This window comes from Nyctereutes procyonoides, unplaced genomic scaffold (assembly GCF_905146905.1).
Source record: "Nyctereutes procyonoides isolate TBG_1078 unplaced genomic scaffold, NYPRO_anot_genome, whole genome shotgun sequence".
Classification (NCBI taxonomy): Eukaryota; Metazoa; Chordata; class Mammalia; order Carnivora; family Canidae; genus Nyctereutes; species Nyctereutes procyonoides.
In genome coordinates this window covers 16,660,362-16,679,072 of record NW_026575130.1, presented here as the reverse complement: position 1 = coordinate 16,679,072, position 18,711 = coordinate 16,660,362, and the positions used below count along the sequence as shown (strand labels likewise).

The window sequence follows — 18,711 nt, the reverse complement described above, 5'->3', positions numbered from 1 at the left end:
TGACTGTACCCGGGTGAGGTGTTTGTGGGGGACACCCAGGGCCTGTGAGGATCTACCCTGGTGTAGAGGATGGGGCAGTTTCTACAGAAGACGAGATCATCGTAAACCCAGCAGCCATGCCAAGAAGCCTATGTATTGTTTTCTCCTTGGGCAGAATGGTCAGCTAAGAAGATCTATCTTTAGGAGGCAGGATTATCCATGGGAGCTATCGTTTTATGAGCAGATTGCCATTTTCTTCCTTCCACCATTCAATCTAGCCTCATTCACCGTCTTACTAGTAAAAATCAATCTATACTCAATTCTACTTTCCTGTTGACTCATTATCATTTCCCTCAGTTTAGCTTTTGTTGGTTAAACTTTAGAAGAGGTTTTTGAAATAGAATTTGATCCCTCCCCCCACTGGAAATGTGAACAGCTGTACATGTCTTTGTGGTCCTGTCCTTGCCCCCAGGGCAGGGTCATCGTGGCCCTGGCAAGGCTGGTTCCTTCCAGGCTCTTCTCTGACTTAAACCTGAATTACTATGGCATTTATTTACCCAATCACTGATCAATCCTTCATTATGTCAGCATCTGTACCAGGAGATGGAGCTACAAACATAAATTTGGGACCATACCTGCCCTGAAGGGACTCACAGGGTTGGGAAATGCACCTGTTGAAAAGACAGTGGCTTTATAATACCAAGTGGTTATAGTTTTGTGGCTATAAGCAGCACCCCCACCCAGAGATCCTTAGAATATAGCACAACTGGCCCTCAAGTCTATGCTTACCTCCCAGGCACTAATACTGTGGTAGACAAGATAATAGCCCCCCCAAAGATGCCCACATCTCTTCCTGGACCTGTGAATATGTTACGTTACCTGGTAAGAGGGAATTAACTTTGCAGATGGAATTAGGACTATTAGCTGACTTTGGATGGGGAGGTTATCCTGGGTTTTCCAGGCAGGCCCATTCTAATTGCAAGCCCTTATAAGTGAAAGATGGAGGCAGTAGAGGGAGACCCCAGACACATGGCAACGTGGGCAGGCCTCACACGCATTGTTGCTGGCTTTGAAGAGGGAGGAATGGGGCCGCCAGGGAAGAAATGCTGGCAGCCTCTAGAAGCTAGAAAAGACAAGGAATGGATTCTCCCCTAGAGCCTTTCCCAAAGGAAAGCAGCCCTTGCTAATACCTTGATTTTTAGATTAGTGAGACCCATTTCAGACTTCTGACCTTCAGAACTATATGATAATAAATTCAAGTTATTTTAAGTCACTACAACTGCGGTAACTTGTTACAGAAGCAATAGGAAACCACTATAGGTGGTATGCCTGGTTGTGGACAAAAACAGGATTGACCAGGCACATCTCTCTAAGGCATCATTAAAGAAATATATTTTCATATTAAACATATGGAAACAGATGAAAATTTAGCATCATCGTTGAAAAGAAAGCATTAAGATTTCATATTTTTTCTAACCTGTGAGCTGCTTGGAGCCCTGGGCTCCAGTCCCCTCTCCCGCACTCAGATGGAAGGGCTTAGGAGGCACTCATTCGTCTTCAAGCTGTAGTCAGTGGCTTCTAGACTCTGCCATTTTATTCTTGGCAGAATGTCACACATGGGTCTTTTTTAACTCGACATTTAAAAATTCATGTTCCAAAGATGCAATCGTTGGGTTTTCATTTACGAATTTAAAAATACTCTATATCAAAGCATAATAACATCTAACATTTTCATAATCCTTTCGCAAACACTTTTTATTCGGTGCCTCAAACAGCCTTGTGAAGAAAGGGTCATTATTCTCACGTGTCTGGGGAGGAAACAGGAGCTAGACTGACTGCCCAGGGTCAATAGGTACTGAGCGCCAGTAGAGGCTCTTTCCATGATGCCATGGTGACCGCTGGGCACATCGCTAGGGGTGAGTCTCTGGGGAGAGTCACCTGGAGCCAACCCCACACTCACCAAGCATCTGGCTTGCTGATTGTGTCACAGAGCCCCTGAGCCTGTACAACGGCTGCTCTTGATTTAGGCGTCTCTGCTTTCATTATGACTGTAAAACTGTAACTGGCCCCTTGTCCTGATATGACTGGATCTGTTCTCATGAAAGGATCACATTGACAAAAGAGCGCTGACGATGTGCAAGGGAAGGACAGGGGCTTCTGATAGCTGCGAAAGCCATTTTTCATTGTGATCCCAATGCTACAGTTGTGAACAGGATGTAGAAGAGGGAGGAGGTCAGGGTCTCATTCTTGTCTGGGGGCAAAGTCAGAGACCCTCTCCTGGCTTTTCTCAGGGCCCCTTTTCAAGTGTCACGTTGGTCCGCTCTCAGATGCCACAGTTGTGTTTTTGCAGTCAGTACGTCATGCATACTTGAGCGCCGAGCACCATAGAATGGTTTGGCTTTGTTTTAGGTGTAGTATTATTATCTTGTGCTTTTTAACTGCAGAGGTGATCTCTCTGTGTCCTTATTATCTCCTTCTTACTCCAGTTCAAGGTCCACACTATCTATAATCTTTCAAAAAACCTTTTCAAAGAAGCCTTTCTGACCACCCCCATGAAATATCATTCTTCCCCCAACACCACCTTCATCACCTGCCTTATGTCTTTATCTTGCTCTATTAGGATTTCCAGAACACTGCTCTCACCTGATGTATTCTATTTCTTTTCTTTTTCTTTTCTTTTTTTTTTTTTTTCTGGTTCCCCTACCAGAGGACCAGGTGCTGTATCTTCTTTGTTTGCTGTTGTATCCTCATTACCTGGACAAGTGTCTGGCAACAATTTATCTGGCAATAAATACTTGTTGAATACATTACTGAATTCTTGATATCTCCCCCAGGGTCTGGTACAATCTCAGGCCTGCCTTTTACAAGACTCCAGTAAAATAAAAAGCAAGACACCATAGCAAGAGGGAAGAAACCCTTAACTCACTCTTTTTGTAAGTTATCTGGTTCCCGATCAGCTAATTGATTGGGAGAAGGGAAGAGTATAGAGGGGGGATGGTTAGAAGTGTTGAGTCAGAAGTGCTCTCAGTGGGATCCCTGGGTGGCGCAGTGGTTTGGCGCCTGCCTTTGGCCCAGGGCGTAATCCTGGAGACCCGGGATCGAATCCCACGTCGGGCTCCCAGTGCATGGAGCCTGCTTCTCCCTCTGCCTGTGTCTCTGCCTCTCTCTCTCTCTCTCTCTCTCTCTCTCTCTCTGTATGTGTGTGTGACTATCATAAACAAATTAAAAAAAATTTTTTTTTAAATTAAAAAAAAAAAAAAAAAAGAAGAAGTGCTCTCAGCCTTGGAGGGATCACCCAAGCCCCCAAAGACTGGCCCTTTTTCTGCCCAGTCCTCTTCCTCCAAATGGAAGTGAAGGCAATCGTACATATGCTGGTTCAGGTCATGTTCACTTGAGCAAAGCAAATTCCCATGTAGCTTATTTTATTAATCAGGTGGTAGGAGACAGTAGGGAAAATGCAACGAGTCTGCTTTTTTTGAGATCCACTGATTTGTTACAAGTTTGTTCTGAAACCATGGAATAAATCCTCTCATACCCCAGTGCATTTGTTGGGTTTTACTTTCACGGCCTTTATAAAGCCTACCTGGAAGATTTCCAATTATACCTTAAAGTCTGGACCCATGTAGCCTCCTTCGTGAAGGCTTTTCCAAAGTGTTCCATAGAAGGGGTCTTCGGGCCCCCGGGCGTCCCTGGCATGTGTCGTCTGCATCTCTGACACTGATGTCATCACCCTGTCCACTTAAATGACTACCTGTTTATTGACATCTGTTGCTAGTTTTGCCTGAGCACTAGGAGAACAGAAATCATCTCATCATGCTTTATATCTCCAGTGTCCACCCTAAGTGCCTGGCACATAGTTGGTACTTGATAAACGTCAAGAAAATGAACACGGGAAAAGATCTAAAAACAAGAGGCTAAAATCTAGCCCCAGGTCTCTGCTTGTTAGCATTGGGACCTTCTTTCCGGGTCTACTCTTCTGATATGTTCTTTTGTCTTCACCCAGGCACTCTGATTGTCCTGAAACACCCCTATCCGAGGAAAGTGGAAGAACCTTCCATTTATGAGTCTGTCCGGGTTCACACAGCAATGCAGACGGGAAGAACGGAGAATGACCTCGTGCCCACTGCACCTTCTGTAAGTGGCTCCCCATCCGCCGCGGCCGTCACACACTCTTAAACATTCGTTTGTTCACATGAAAACTCTAACTTGGGTTATAAAACCTGGAAAGGAACATAAAGTTTGAAGCCCATGACTCATTTCCTCTGATCCAGGGTAAATCCTCAAGAAATACAATGCCAGGGATCCCTGGGTGGCGCAGCGGTTTGGCGCCTGCCTTTGGCCCGGGGCGCGATCCTGGAGACCCGGGATCGAATCCCACGTCGGGCTCCCGGTGCATGGAGCCTGCTTCTCCCTCTGCCTGTGTCTCTGCCTCTCTCTCTCTCTCTCTCTCTCTGTGTGACTATCATAAATAAATAAAAATTTAAAAAAAAAGAAAGAAATACAATGCCATAGTGATGGGACTGTAAACACTGAAAGTGGCACGTCTATTCCCGTCCTGACTTAGGATGGACGAAAGATGCTGGTGTTCACGTGGTTGGCTAAACTGTAATTCTCCCACAAGTTCCCTATATTCAGAAAAAAGAAATTTACATTTCAATTGTCTGCGGAAGAAAAATATTCACACGTTGACTATAAAACCCGAGGATGTTGTTTTTTCCTATTTTTTTTTTCTCTCCTTCACTGAAGGAGAGGTACGGACAGAAAACATTTGCACTTCTTTGCAACGTGGGCCGTGGCCCTTGTTCAGTTTCAGGGAAGCCCGAGCGCTCATTGTCTTTCAAGAGCCCATTTCCGCTGGTCCTGTGAGCTGTGACCCTGCAAACATTCCTCCCGGCACCGCCCGGTCCCCTCACGGTGCTCAGGGCTCCCCTGTCCTTCTCCCTTCCTGCTTTGTCAAATGCTCCTGCTGTAAGAGGAGCATCAGGATTTGTGCGGATCAGAAAGAAGGCAACCCACAGAAGAAATGCAGAGAGCCGACTCTACCCTTGGAAACGGCATCCCTCGAAGACACTCCGCTACAAATGACAGTTATAAATGTGTGGCCCTCCTGTCTGCAGTACCTTTTCCACCCTTCTACCCTGCCACCACGGAGATCCTTCTTAAAAAGCAGATGGATCACATGACCTCCCTGCTTAACCTTCCGTGGTGCCTGCTGTCCTCTGGCCCACCTGGTCCCTCCAGTCTCACCTGTGCCATTCCCAGGCTCACAACAAAGTGCATTTCTCTGCGCTCCTTCTGCCCGCACTGTCCCCCCACCCCCCGCAGCTATCCCCTCATCACCCTTCAAGACTGGCATCAGAGACCAGTGTCTCTCAGAAAGCCTTCCTGGGCCCCTCCTTGCTTTCTTTATAAAGTGGCCCTCTTTTGTGCTGGGAGCACCCTCTGCTTGCCTTTGTCCTGCAACCATCACCCAGGGGGGCTGGGTGGGGGGTGCTAACTACCTAGGCATGCATCTGCCTTCCCTGGTGGCCTGACACTTCTCAGGATAAGAATCATAGCTTGTCTTTGTAGCTTTGTAGCCTAGCCTGGTTCGTGGCGCATGTTACATTTTTGTTTCTGTGCTACATCCACTCAAAAATAAAAATCCTGGAAACTGATTGAAAGCGATATTTTAGCTTTGTTACAGTTGTAGGAAGACTCATCAAACTAGCAAGGTTAGGAAAGCAAGACAATAAATAGTCTCCAGTCAAAAGAGACCAAAGAACAGAGCAGGACTTACCTCCCAATCAATTCTTTGATTTCCAGCCAACCCACCCGTCCCTTCCCTGACTTTCCTCTTTATGGAACAACATGGAAGGCCTTGGAGAACCCTCACCCTGCCACCAGTCACCTCAACATCTGTCCTGTCAATGTAGCTTCACAGTCTCCTTTACTGCACTTACCCTGAAGGTCCTCACTCAGGGTCAGTTGGACCATACCCTACTACACGTGTTCTTTATCAACAGTAAAATGCAGGACCTAATCTGTAGAGTGGGTGTGAGCATGAGAGGTAGCATACTTGGGTGGAAATAAACCTCTTAACCCAATTCTGCAAGGCTTATTGCTTCCCTTCTTTGCTTACTCCAAGTATCGGATAGATTCTCCTGCCCTAATATCTCAATATGACTCTACATAGAAGTATCTGTATAATGGAGTTTTTAAAACAGTGGTGAGGAATTGGGGGAGCCTGGTTGCCTTTGACCTTTGACCTCTCCAGGATCACACCCTGGGCTGAAGGTGGCGCTAAACCGCGGAGCCACAGAGGCTGCACCCACAGAGGTCTAAGGTCAAAGGTCAAAGGCAAACCGGGTGTTTCATGTTCAAATAGGACCGAAACAGAAAGACAAAAATCATGTTGTAATAGTTCTGGGCTTTACTTGGAGTTTCTTTCTTTTTCAGCTGGGCACCAAAGAAGGTTACCTCACCAAACAGGGGGGCCTGGTCAAGGTAAGAAGACATGTTTTTGCTAGCACCGGCCACAGACAGACATGTCATGTAGACTAAATTCTTGCTTTGACCTTTTTTTTTTTTTAAAAAAAAAAAAAGCATAATTGCCTATTTTGACCCAGTTATAATATTTTCCTGTTTCAAGAGTTGATCTTTATCACTAATATTAGTCAACATTCTGGAAAGTCACTTGACTTTTCTTTGGCAATGTCAAAGGTGGGAGAGTAGGTTACTGTTACAACCCGCCACTGCCCCCAAAACATACAGTCCTTTTAATGGAACAATCCTGGATGAAAGTAGCAAGTTAACTCTAGAAAATTTCCCTCTTTTTTTTTTTTAACAAAGAAGTCAAAATTGTGTAAAATGTTTACCTAAAAGTAGGCCAAAAACATCACTGGCATTAATGTAACTATGTTATAAAATCCCAAAGAAAGCACAACTTAAAACTTTACTAATCTGGGGCATCCAACTGTCCTTCCGTTTATGTAATTGTGCCTTTCAAAGTACGCTACTTCATTTTAATGTGCTAAGAAGGCCTTCATAGAATATGTCTACTCCTCCCTATTTTAAGAGTCAGGGAACTTAACCTGCTTGACGTTAACCTAAATATTGTTACTTGTGTTCCTATTAGACTGGATGCTCCCTAAGGGTGGAAAGTATTTATACTTATAGCATACTTATTTTTAAGTTGTCTGTTACTTCTTTTAACTGGGCACATTCCACTCAAGAGAAGATGAGGGTTCGGTTAGTACCTAGGAGGGAGAAGGTGGGAACCAACAGCACCTGCTACCAATACTGTGGAATTCTTAGACAACTCTTAGAAAATCATGTAGTTTGAGGTTGTTCAACTTCAATTTGTGTATTTGTTAAACAAGAATATTTGGCATTGTATAAAGTTTGTAATATATATAAATCTCCAAGGGTAGTATCTAGCCCATAATAGGTGCTTACAAAATGGTACCTATTCTTATCATAGAGTTAATAAACATTTAGTGATTTGTCATAAATCACCTTGGATATTTATAATAGACTATTTCTTTGTATTTGTTTACATCTGTCAATATCTCTGCCTTCATCATGAACTCTACGTATGAAATCATTTTGGTCTTTGTAGGTATTTTCAAACTTTCCTTCAGAGATGACTTTGCCATAACAATATTTTATTGTAGCTAATCTTTTAGATTCTTTTCAAATCAAAGGAAATGGTCCAGTTCAAATACTGCATTCCCATATCCAAAACCTACATGTTTTTGTTTTTGTTTTTGTTTTTGTTTTTCCTCAGACCTGGAAAACAAGATGGTTCACGTTGCACAGGAATGAACTGAAATACTTCAAAGACCAGATGGTGAGAAACATGATAATACCTTTTCCCTTTAAAAATCAGCTCTCTAGATGGAAGGAACATCTGCCTTTGAGAGCTCTGATTTTTTTCTCTATGAGCAACTGAAACACCAATAAATGTTTGGAAATATGAATTCTTGATTTGTGATATGGGCAGAGTTTTTCTTTTCTTTTTAAGTTAGCTCTACACCCCGTATGAGGCTCAAACTCATGACCCCAATCAAGATCAAGAGCTGCAGGCTACATGGACTAAGCCAGCCAGGAGCCTCGAGCAGAGTTCTTTCACAAGGATGAGATGTGTGTTCTAGCAACTGCTCTTTTGAACTGGCTCAACTAGCTCCCAGCGCACAGCATCATCCTCTTAGGGCAATGGGATTGTTCTCTTGTCACCATGTATTAGCTCTCTCTGCAGCAATTTCTCCCTTTATCAAAAATATCCCCATTTCGGGGCACCTGAGTGGCTCAGTTGGTTAAATGTCCAACTCTTGATCTCAGCTCAGGTCTTGATCTCAGAGTCTTGAGTTCTAGTCCCAAGATGAACTCCACGCTGGGCATTGAGCCTACTTCAAACAAACAAACAAACAAACAAAAAACAATGTCTGTTTCCCATGCCCATTGCATTAAGCCAATTTGAAATTATTTTATTTCTTCTTACTTTCCATACCCCAATTTTCTGAGAAAACATAAGTTTAAAAACATGAAAGAAAACTATGATTCCCTTCTGTATTTAAAATGCATCTCTGTTAAATTTAAATTGATAAAGACAATCTTTTTCTAACATCCAGTTTCATAACTAGCCAATCCCCAAACCAGGGGTTATGACACCCCTTAGTAAGCTTCTCCATGATCAGCCCCCTCAGTGAAAATAAAATGGACAGGTGCACATAGTGGAAGATTTTTAGGGAAATAGGTGCTGAACAAATTTATGTGGTTTTTTTTTTGTGTGTGTGTGTGTGTGTGATGACAATAGGCTGTTTTTTTTTTTCTTTTAAGTCACCAGAACCAATTCGGATCTTAGACTTGACAGAGTGTTCGGCTGTACAATTTGATTATTCACAGGAAAGGGTAAACTGTTTTTGGTAAGTTGTTTTGTAAAGAAAATGATTTCAAAAGTCTTCTTGCCAATTATTTTCGCTGAGGAATAAAAAAAGAAAGAAAGAAAGAAAAAACCCTGAATGTCCTTATGTGTATGAATGTCCTGATCTGAGGGACATGGATTTAACTAACACACAGGACATATATGTCAGGAGTGCTTCCAGCTGAGTGTGACATAATGGCTCATTTAAAGGGACTTAAACAAATAGGCAGGTCTGGTGGCTACAGTTTTTTATGTGGTATGCTGCCTAAGTATACGTGTAACAGGATGCCATTCTCATCTTGTTCCTTTGGAGTTTTTTTACTCAATTTTATTTTTAACTTTGTTGCCTCCAACAATGAATGATTTGTATTATTATGACAATTTCTGGCAGATGACACAAAAGTGTTTTGTTCTAACCAAATCAGTATATTGGTTAGAATATACTCCCAGTTAGAAAACTGGGAAAAGCAAAATGTCTTGAAAAAGAAGTGTCTTATTTCCCACCAAGTTTTATTTTAATGTTTTTCAAACATACAAATGTTGAAAGATTCATATGCCCTTCAGCTACATGCATCATTAACATTTTGCCCTGTCAGTTTTACCACTATTCATTTTTGTCCTGAACCAATTGAATTATAAGTTGGAGATATCATGGCACTTTACCCCTATATACTCTAGTACACACTTTTTAAGAATAAAAATCTCACCATTATTACCCCCCCCAAATTAACATTAATTCTGTAACATCAACCAATAATGGGTATCTTTTTAAAATTCAGTTAAAAGTAACCATACGAGCCAGCGGGGGCATTATTTCTTATATAACAAAATATCAGGAGGCGGACAGCTAGCTTGACAAGATCAGCACCAGCATCTCTAGAGTTCTCCTGGCCTTTAACGTTTCGCTTGCTACTTTAGTGTCCATGAGAGCTACTCCAGCTTTAGGCCTCACATTTTCATGTCAGTCATGAAGGATGGAGGGTTGGTATCGGCCATGTCTGTCCCTTTTGATCTCAAAGGCAGATATTTTCTCAGAAATCTTCTATCAGATTTCCCCTCCTATCTCATTGGCCAGGGCTGGGCCCCATGGCCATTGCTGGCAGCAGGGGAAGCTAGAAAACTAGTAAGATCATAATTTGCTCCCAACTAATTATAATTTATTGCCTGGGGTCCTGTTAGCAAGAAGAAAGGAAAAATTATCTGCATTAATAGGCAATTAATAATGTCTCTCACAGGGAGTACCAAACAATGACAATTCCAGAAAGTTTTATACAGTGTGTGCGCAGTAGCACCACTACCTCCCCACTGTCTGCTCCTCACCCACCTGGACCTCACATCAAGGTTTACCTTCTGTGCACAGGGTCTTACATCTTGTCTATTCAACATTAATTACTGATACAAACAAGATATACTGCTTGGCTTTAAGCTATAGAAACCCTTCTGAATTTTAGTTCAAGGCTTTTTAGGCTTTTTTTTTTTTTTTCTTGAGAGGAGGGAAAAAGGATTTTTAGTGTTTTGCATCCCAACTGTAAGGATAGGAAATACAGGCAGGATGTAAGTTAGGGCTGACCTTATTAGTCAAAAGATTTGACTATATAGCCAAAGAGACAGTCAATGAAGAGTTACCATATTCCTAGAATAAGTTTTTCATGCGAGTAGGAAAGTTTGTCTTCTTCCAGCAGAGATTAACTCATGACAGAGCAGGCAAAATGAATAGTTGAAGACATTTATTATCCTTTTTCCTGTGTTCTGAATAGTTAAAACTGCTTACATCCACAGAGGAGAGATCATTTCTCATCAAATCAAGCCAACACAAATGAGTTTCTTCAGAAAACTCTTATATGACTTACTTATTCTTTGAATCACAGCACAGGTTCTGAGTCATTTAACACATCAGCTGAATAAACACAAAGTGTTTATTATATTATATATTGTATTATAAATACGAGTGTTGTATTCAGTCTAAGACATAAGCAACAAAAGGATCTGGGGGTGTCCTGGTCATGTTTTTTCTTTTTCCAATTCTCATTAGAAAATTGAAATCTGACCACCGCCCCCCCCAAAAGAAAGAAAATAGAAATCTGGTTGATGATGATATGAATCTACAACTTCCTCAACATTTCTGCCACTTGCTGGAATTCACCAGTTCTTCCAGTAGCTTTGTTGATTCTTTTTTTCCTGTTGAATGTTCTAATTACTGTTCAACCAATATATTCAGGCAACCATCTGGAGCATCTTATGTGTTTCTTTTGTCTTATCAGCTTGGTGTTCCCATTCAGGACATTTTATCTCTGTGCAAAGACAGGAGTAGAAGCTGATGAGTGGATCAAGATATTACGCTGGAAACTGGTGAGTTATACAAGTCCTCTGGATGCCTAGGACTCAGAAGTAACATGTTGATGATTTCAAATGTATTTCTGTTGCTAGTGTCAGACTATCCCCAAGAATCAATGGGATGTCCACTGGCAGGCTCATGGAATAGTCTGTTTATTCTCATGAGACACAGAAGGCATGTAGACAGGGGTAAGAGAGAAAAGAGTTGCACTGGGATCTCTGCCCCAGAGCCTTAGCCTCATGCCCTCAAGTACATTAGTCTTCCTTTGAGTGTGCAGCCTGGTCCAGTCTTGCCCAGAGGAGGTCCCATGGGACCAGAAGGTCAGTTAGGGGAAAGTTGACATATTTCTATAGTAGAAAATCCTTTTAAATAGAGGAGGAAGGTTGCCAGAGGAACTTAGCTCAGCTTTCAGTGTGTTTGTGAAGATCAAGACAAAATGTGGTTTATTTGGTCTACTTCCTATGTATCCCTGCCAGGGGGAAGACAGAGCACTTATAAAAATTTACCAGTCTCATACATTTTTTTTGTATCTATGTTTGCAACTTAGTGAGTCGTTAGTCAAGAACTTATCCTTAAAGCTTTCTTTTTTTTTTAGGCTTTTTTTAAATTTTTATTTATTTATGATAGTCACACACACAGAGAGAGAGGCAGAGACATAGGCAGAGGGAGAAGCAGGCTCCATGCACCGAGAGCCCGACGTGGGATTCGATCCCGGGTCTCCAGGATCGCGCCCTGGGCCAAAGGCAGGCGCCCCGCTGCGCCACCCAGGGATCCCTCCTTAAAGCTTTCTAAAAATTTTCATAAATACCATCTTGAAACCCTTGATGTTTTCCAATATAAACAATTTTTCCTGATATTTTATGTAATTAGCTGATATGTAGAAATTTGTTGCATATCCTTTTCTAGATGCTAGGACTTTTGTTTTTGGTTATCTTTTCAGTTTGAAATGCAAATAAATATGCCACTCAGTCTGAGATAGTTCCAATGTATTTGCTATTCAGTGGGGAAATACTTTGCCACATGAAACATTTACTCAGATAGGAATCAGCTTTTTATTCTTTGTATTTTGTAATTATTCAAGTAACATCATTATTTGGGGAAAATTAAGGTAAAAAATATCAAATTCACACACTTTCAGACTTCTCCCTGTGCAAATAAGTATTCAAAAACAAAATTCAGTCATTCTTCAGTGTTTTTTTTTTACCTGTGTGCTCCACTGACAATGTATTATAAACATTTTTCCCCATCAATAAACTTAGAGTTAAGTATTCATTTTGATTCATTGAGTAGTATTGCATTTTATGAACCGCCATAAGTATTAGGCCAATTCCCAATTTGTATGTGTTTTAGCAACTACTTTACAGTATTTATCCTGAGAAAAATATAGAAAATCATACCAGGGGCACCTGGTGGCTCAGTGGTTGAGCCTCTGCCTTCAGTTCAGGACCTGATCCCAAAGTCCTGGGATCAAGTTCCACATCAGGCTCCTCTCGGGGAGCCTGCTTCTCTTTCTGCCTCTCTGAGTCTCTCATGAATAAACAAATAAATCTTAAAAAAAAAAAACCATACTGAAAATCGTCACCTATTAATTCATTTATAGTGGCACGATGTTATTATTAACCAGCATGTCTTATTTAATATGTCAAGTTTGTTATCTTAAAATTACTCAATAATAAATACGCACGTGCATGCTCTATTACAGTCTCAAATAAGAAAGCAGCTCGACCAAGGAGAAGGCGCAATCCGATCTCGGTCATTCATCTTTAAATAGACCTTTCCTGACCAAAGATGTCCTGACTCAGGAGCAGGGTGGCATGGTCCTTGATGCTGTGATCCACAGCGGGCTTCAGAGGAAAGCTGACTAAGGATTTCTCTCTCAAAACAAATCAAAAGCAGATGCGGATTTGGACTTTTCAGAACACACCACATTTGCTGACTCACAGGTCACTGCTTGCTCTTCAAGATGTTGTTTTCTTGAGAATATCAAAGCATCATCGTTCTGAGGAAAACGGATGGAACTACCAGGCCAGGCATGCTCACTCTCAGAATGCCCAATAGAAGATAAAGGGATCTTGTTTTCCCTCACTGTGGTCCTCAAGCTGGTTGACATTAGTTGCCTAGAGTCCCATTCTGCCTTACAGTCAGCTCATCTGACATCCAGGTTGTGCCATCAACCAGGACGGGAACAGCTGTGTACTTTGCCTCTACATCAAGTGTATGGAAATAGCAAACACCGAAGATGGGGGGAGGCAGCGTTATTTTTGCTTGTCTTTTCTCTTCATACAGAAACAATTTCCAAAACTAAAATGGGAAATGTTGGCAGTTATTTATTTTCTCTTCATAAAAAGGCTCAGAAATCTAGAGGGTCCTTCCCTCCCTTCTAATGATAAACCTGTGAGAATTAAATATCCTGTGGACTATCAGGTAGGATGATAAAGGAAGGTAAAACCTAAAGAAAAAATCTCTTCATCATTTTGGGGGGCAATGTTTTCAAGAGTAAGAAAACAAATGAGGAAAGATAATAAAATAGCAGATGACTTGTAGTTTAATAATAATAATTGGCATTATTATCACTCTAACAATAATAGAGCACTTGTAGCACCAATTTGACTTCAGCCAACACTTCTGCCCATGGATTGAGAGACTTCTCAAGCAGAGAAGAGTGTGCTATGGCAATCTCTTCCCCAGGGTGAGCTGTCCACACCGGCCCAGGGGAAGTAAGAATCACCTTGCATTGATTTCACCGAGCACCCTGAGCCTCATTCAGGAGCAACTTCTGTTGCCAGTTAAAGGAGCAACACTAAATCCATTCAAAATATATAATGATGTGTTACTCCACATTTTCAAGCTAGAATCACGGGGTTGAAATAAGAGAACAAGATGCTGGCATCCAGAATTCATAATTAGATTCTAATCCCTCCCCTTATCTTTATTAATATTGCTTTTTTAGTAGAAGTTTTATAGGTAGGAAGAGAGATAAAAGTGGAGGGAGACCCCAAAACTAAAAAGAGTATGGTGCAAAGCTATGATCTAACACTGCTTTTGCAGTCCAAGTGCATACCTTGATCAATACATTTCTTCTGTTACTTAGACACCCAGGACTCAGAAGTTATATTACATTTTTGTATACTTCAACAAGGTTTTTAATGTATTTTGTTATGTGTATCATATGAGATAAAGCAAATGTCAAGTTAAAATGTTTTATGTCAGTTTCACAAAGGAGTTCCAAATAAATCCCCACTGAGGTGTGTGGTGCGTGTTTTGTTTTCGTAGAACCAAGAGTTTTTCTTTGCGTAGGTCATATTGTTCTTACTTTTTTGTAAAATGTGCCATGTTTATTTATATTCTTTGGTTAAGTTTATTAAAAAGAGCATTTTGTTGTGCCTGTAATATTTTGCTATTAAAATATATGCTTACTATCTGTAATTTAAAAAGAAATAGAACCGATTACTGTCATAAATGACCATGAAGAATCCACTTCTGTTAGACTGTGTGCTACCAAGAATTTGGAGTTGAAGCAATAGTCCCTGTTCTGAGGGAGTTCTTAGTTAAATATGGAAAAGATAAAGACATATATGATCATGGATAGAAATAAACAAGACAAATTCTGCATGTGAGATACACAAAGCTCTATGGTGGAGGGTATATTTCAGCAGGGATAGAGTCATTTTTGGAGGGGCTTTGACGTGAAGAGGTCAAGCTAATTGGTAATATATGTGACATATACTACGTCATTAGCACTCCACTAGATGTTTTCCTGCTGTCAGCAGTCCTGAAAAGTGGATTTTGCCCCCTGACAGGAGCCTGGTGCAGTTCCCTCAGCTATTTCTCCAAGTCCAAGAGGAGGGAGGATATTTTGGGCAAACAGCAATTGGAGCAGGGCTGTCTGAGAGAACAGCCAGGGAGGAGGTCTGAGTCAGGTCTTGTCTGCTACCAGGTAGGTGCTTTACATAAAGGAAGTGCCACTTAAGACACAGCCAAAGTGTTAGCGGGTATTCTGAGAATCCCCGCCCTCCTCCTGCCCAGGTAAATCTTGCCCCATGGAAGCACCGTTCCCTCTGGACTAGGGGAGTCACTTCCATGATGAGGACAGCTATTCGTGTCTCTGAAGGCAACCTGTCCCCTATTGCTGAGCCACTGGACCTGAGAACACTCAGTGAGTCAGAGCCCTTCTCTTCCCACCCACCTGGCGTGCAAGAGTAGGCTCCTCATCTCCTCTCTCGCTTACGCCATGTGCACTGGTCAGAGAGTTGGGCTGTGTTCCTAGTTCAAGCAAAGAGCAAGAGAACTTATATTACAGGGTTAACACCAGTCCTACTGCCCTTCCCCTCCACTACTTCAGGTTGGTCGCAACAAACCCAATTTTTTGCCAAACTCTTCCAGGCCAAGTATGCTGCAGAGCACATTCCAGCCTCAAGCTTACACTCAATCACTGGAGCACAGTTTCTTAAATCATCAGTAGGGAAGGACCAGATTTCCTTTTTTCTTTCTGTTTTTAAATTTCGGATCTATCATAGACTGAGATTTTGTAAAACCCAAGGAAAAAAGTCATTAGAGACATGAGGTAAAACTACAAATATCACAAATCTCAATTTTTTATTATCAAAATCAACAGACATTAAGTTGGTATGTCTAATTGCTATAAAGTGAACACTTTACTCTCAACCCCTGTGTTATTTTGTCACGTACTGCTAACAGGCTCCATAGCCCGGCTTGTGGACCCCATTTCTAGTAGCTCTGGTCTAGTGAACCTGCAGATAAAAGGAAACTGAGCACTTTCTTGAGAAGGAATCCACCCAAGGGAAGAGAAAGTCGTCGTGCGAATGTTTTGCTGGTGGATTATGGACATTCGTCATGGGGGCAGGGCGATTCCGAGCACACTCTTGTCCGTTACTCCCATAGTGAAAATGTAAAGGAGCGGTGTCACTAGGGTCCTAAGGGGAACACGTAGGGATTGTAAGTTGTGTCACATGTATAGCTGTGCAGAATGCACCCTTAGCCTTCAGCAGCGTCTAGGCACTCATGTTCTCACTACAGTAGCAGTGGCCAGGATGGAACTCCCAGAGAATATGAGCAAGAGTAAATGAAATGGGTAGGTGTCTGCAAAAACTGGTTTCAGAAGTAGATCTATAGGGCTCAGGGGGGGCTCCCAGAAATATCTGGAAGACATTTGAAAGGGACTGGGTCGGGATCCCTGGGTGGCGCAGCGGTTTGGCGCCTGCCTTTGGCCCAGGGCGTGATCCTGGAGACCCGGGATCAAATCCCACGTTGGGCTCCCGGTGCATGGAGCCTGCTTCTCCCTCTGCCTGTGTCTCTGCCTCTCTCTCTCTCTCTCTCTCTCTCTCTGTGACTATCATACATAAATAAAAAAAAAAATTAAAAAAAAAAAAAAAAAAGAAAGGGACTGGGTCTTCCACAGAAGAAGCAAAGATGAAACCAGAGAAGCAGGGCCAGTGAGTTCCTGAACCTGTGGTTATTTCTCCAGTTCTAGAATGCTTACTTGGTATAGACTTACTCGGGAACTGGCAAATATCCACCTCCATTTTCTGACCTGCACTGTGGAGAGCTACCGTACTCGGAAAGGACAAATGTGAGTCACTGGAACTGTCTCTACTTAGGAGTATAGTAAACCAGAAGCAATACCACATTTCTGGAATGGTTTCGGAGATTAGTGTCACCGTCAAGGACTAATGCAGGGGTGGTTGATGCCCACCACATCCCCGTGCAGCCCACCTATTTGAACCCTGCAGAGAACAGATGGATCTCATAGGATGACAGTGCATTATCAATCAGGTGGTGACTGTAACCGCAGCTACGATTCTAGATGTGATTTCATTGCTTGAGATTAACACATCCTCTGGTCCCTGACATGCAGCTATTGATCTGGCAAATGTTTTTGCTATTAGCAAAGGCCGCTGGAAGGAGCTCGCTTTATCTGGTAAGGCCGGCAATCCTCCTTTCACCATCCTACCTTGGAGATTTATCTTACTTCAGTTCAGCCTTATGTCATAATTTAGTCCACACCAACCTTGATCACATTTTTCATAAGACATCACATGGGTCCACTGTATTGATAACATTATGCTGATTGAACCTAAGGTGCAAGAGGCAGCAACGATTCTAGACTTAGTGGTAAGATATTTGGTTGAGGGTGGGAAATAAATTCAGCAAAAACTCAGGGGCTTTCATCTCACTGAAATTCTGGGGGCCCAGTGGTATGGGGCAGGTCAAGACAGCTTTTCTTTTTTTATACATTTTTTTTTTATTTATTTATGATAGTCACACACAGAGAGAGAGGCAGAGACACAGGCAGAGGGAGAAGCAGGCTCCATGCACCGGGAGCCCGACGTGGGATTCGATCCCGGGTCTCCAGGATCGCATCGCGCCCTGGGCCAAAGGCAGGCGCCAAACCGCTGCACCACCCAGGGATCCCATGACAGCTTTTCTAAGGTAAAGGATAACTTGTTGGGGATCCCTGGGTGGTGCAGCGGTTTGGCGCCTGCCTTTGGCCTGGGGCACAATCCTGGAGACCCGGGATCGAATCCCACATCGGGCTCCCGGTGCATGGAGCCTGCTTCTCCCTCTGCCTGTGTCTCTGCCTCTCTCTCTCTCTCTGTGACTATCATAAATTAATTAATTAATTAGTTAATTAATTAATTAATTAATTTAAAAAAAGGATAACTTGTTGCATCTGGCCCTTTTCACAACCAAAAAAGAGGCACAATACCTAATGGGCCTCCTTGGATTTTGGAGTTAATATAAATCACATACCTGTCATGGAATTTGATGGTTTTACTATGTTCCCCATCATCCTGAAGCTGCAGCCCTGATAGAATGGTGGAATGGCCTTTTGAAGACTCCGTTAGAGCACCACGTAAGTGGCAATATCTAGCTGGGCTGGGCAGTGTCTCCATATTCTAATGCTGTGGTAGTCCAGAGGTTTTGGTTTCAAAGCAAGGAATGGTGGAAACATTCTGTTGCTACCAGCTTCATTGGACTTCTCCGTTGGAATCAGCAGGTAAAGAAGGTAATTAACTGTACTGACTGGGCCGATTGGTCCTGATTTCCAGGGGGGGGACACTGGGCTGCTACTGCACCATGGAGGGAAGAGTATGTTCACAACACAGCACATCCTCTAGAGAATCTCAGGATCACTGAGTCCCATGACTAAAGTCAATGGAACACTACAATTCAGGCAGGACAACCAATGGGTTGGATTCTCCAGAAATAAAGGTTTGGGTCACCCCACAGGCTAGAGCTGTGATCAGCTGAGGTGCTTGCTGAGGGCAAAAGGAATATGGAATGGGTAATGGAGGGCCGTTACAAATACCAGCTACAGCTACATACTCAGCTGGAGACACAAGGACTGTGATTATTTTATTTGTTGTTTTGTTATGAATGTTTGTGTGTACATGAATGCGTATGAAATACACATATTAAGCAAAACTTTTCTTTCCTCTTGTATTCTTTTATCATTCAACTTAAGATGTAT

General features: G+C 42.4%; 1 protein-coding gene across 1 annotated transcript in view; it reads left to right on the top strand.

Moving 5' to 3' along the window:
• DAPP1 (dual adaptor of phosphotyrosine and 3-phosphoinositides 1) overlaps positions 1 to 14,468 on the top strand; it is a 45,633-nt gene extending 31,165 nt beyond the window's left edge. Inside the window, exons 4-9 of the mRNA XM_055342356.1 lie at positions 3,983 to 4,113; positions 6,418 to 6,465; positions 7,748 to 7,810; positions 8,800 to 8,885; positions 11,146 to 11,233; positions 12,922 to 14,468. Coding sequence (XP_055198331.1) covers positions 3,983 to 4,113; positions 6,418 to 6,465; positions 7,748 to 7,810; positions 8,800 to 8,885; positions 11,146 to 11,233; positions 12,922 to 12,990 — 485 coding nt within the window. The 3' untranslated portion in view covers positions 12,991 to 14,468. The remainder of the gene's footprint in view (positions 1 to 3,982; positions 4,114 to 6,417; positions 6,466 to 7,747; positions 7,811 to 8,799; positions 8,886 to 11,145; positions 11,234 to 12,921) is intronic.
• The last annotated feature ends 4,243 nt before the right edge of the window (positions 14,469 to 18,711 follow it).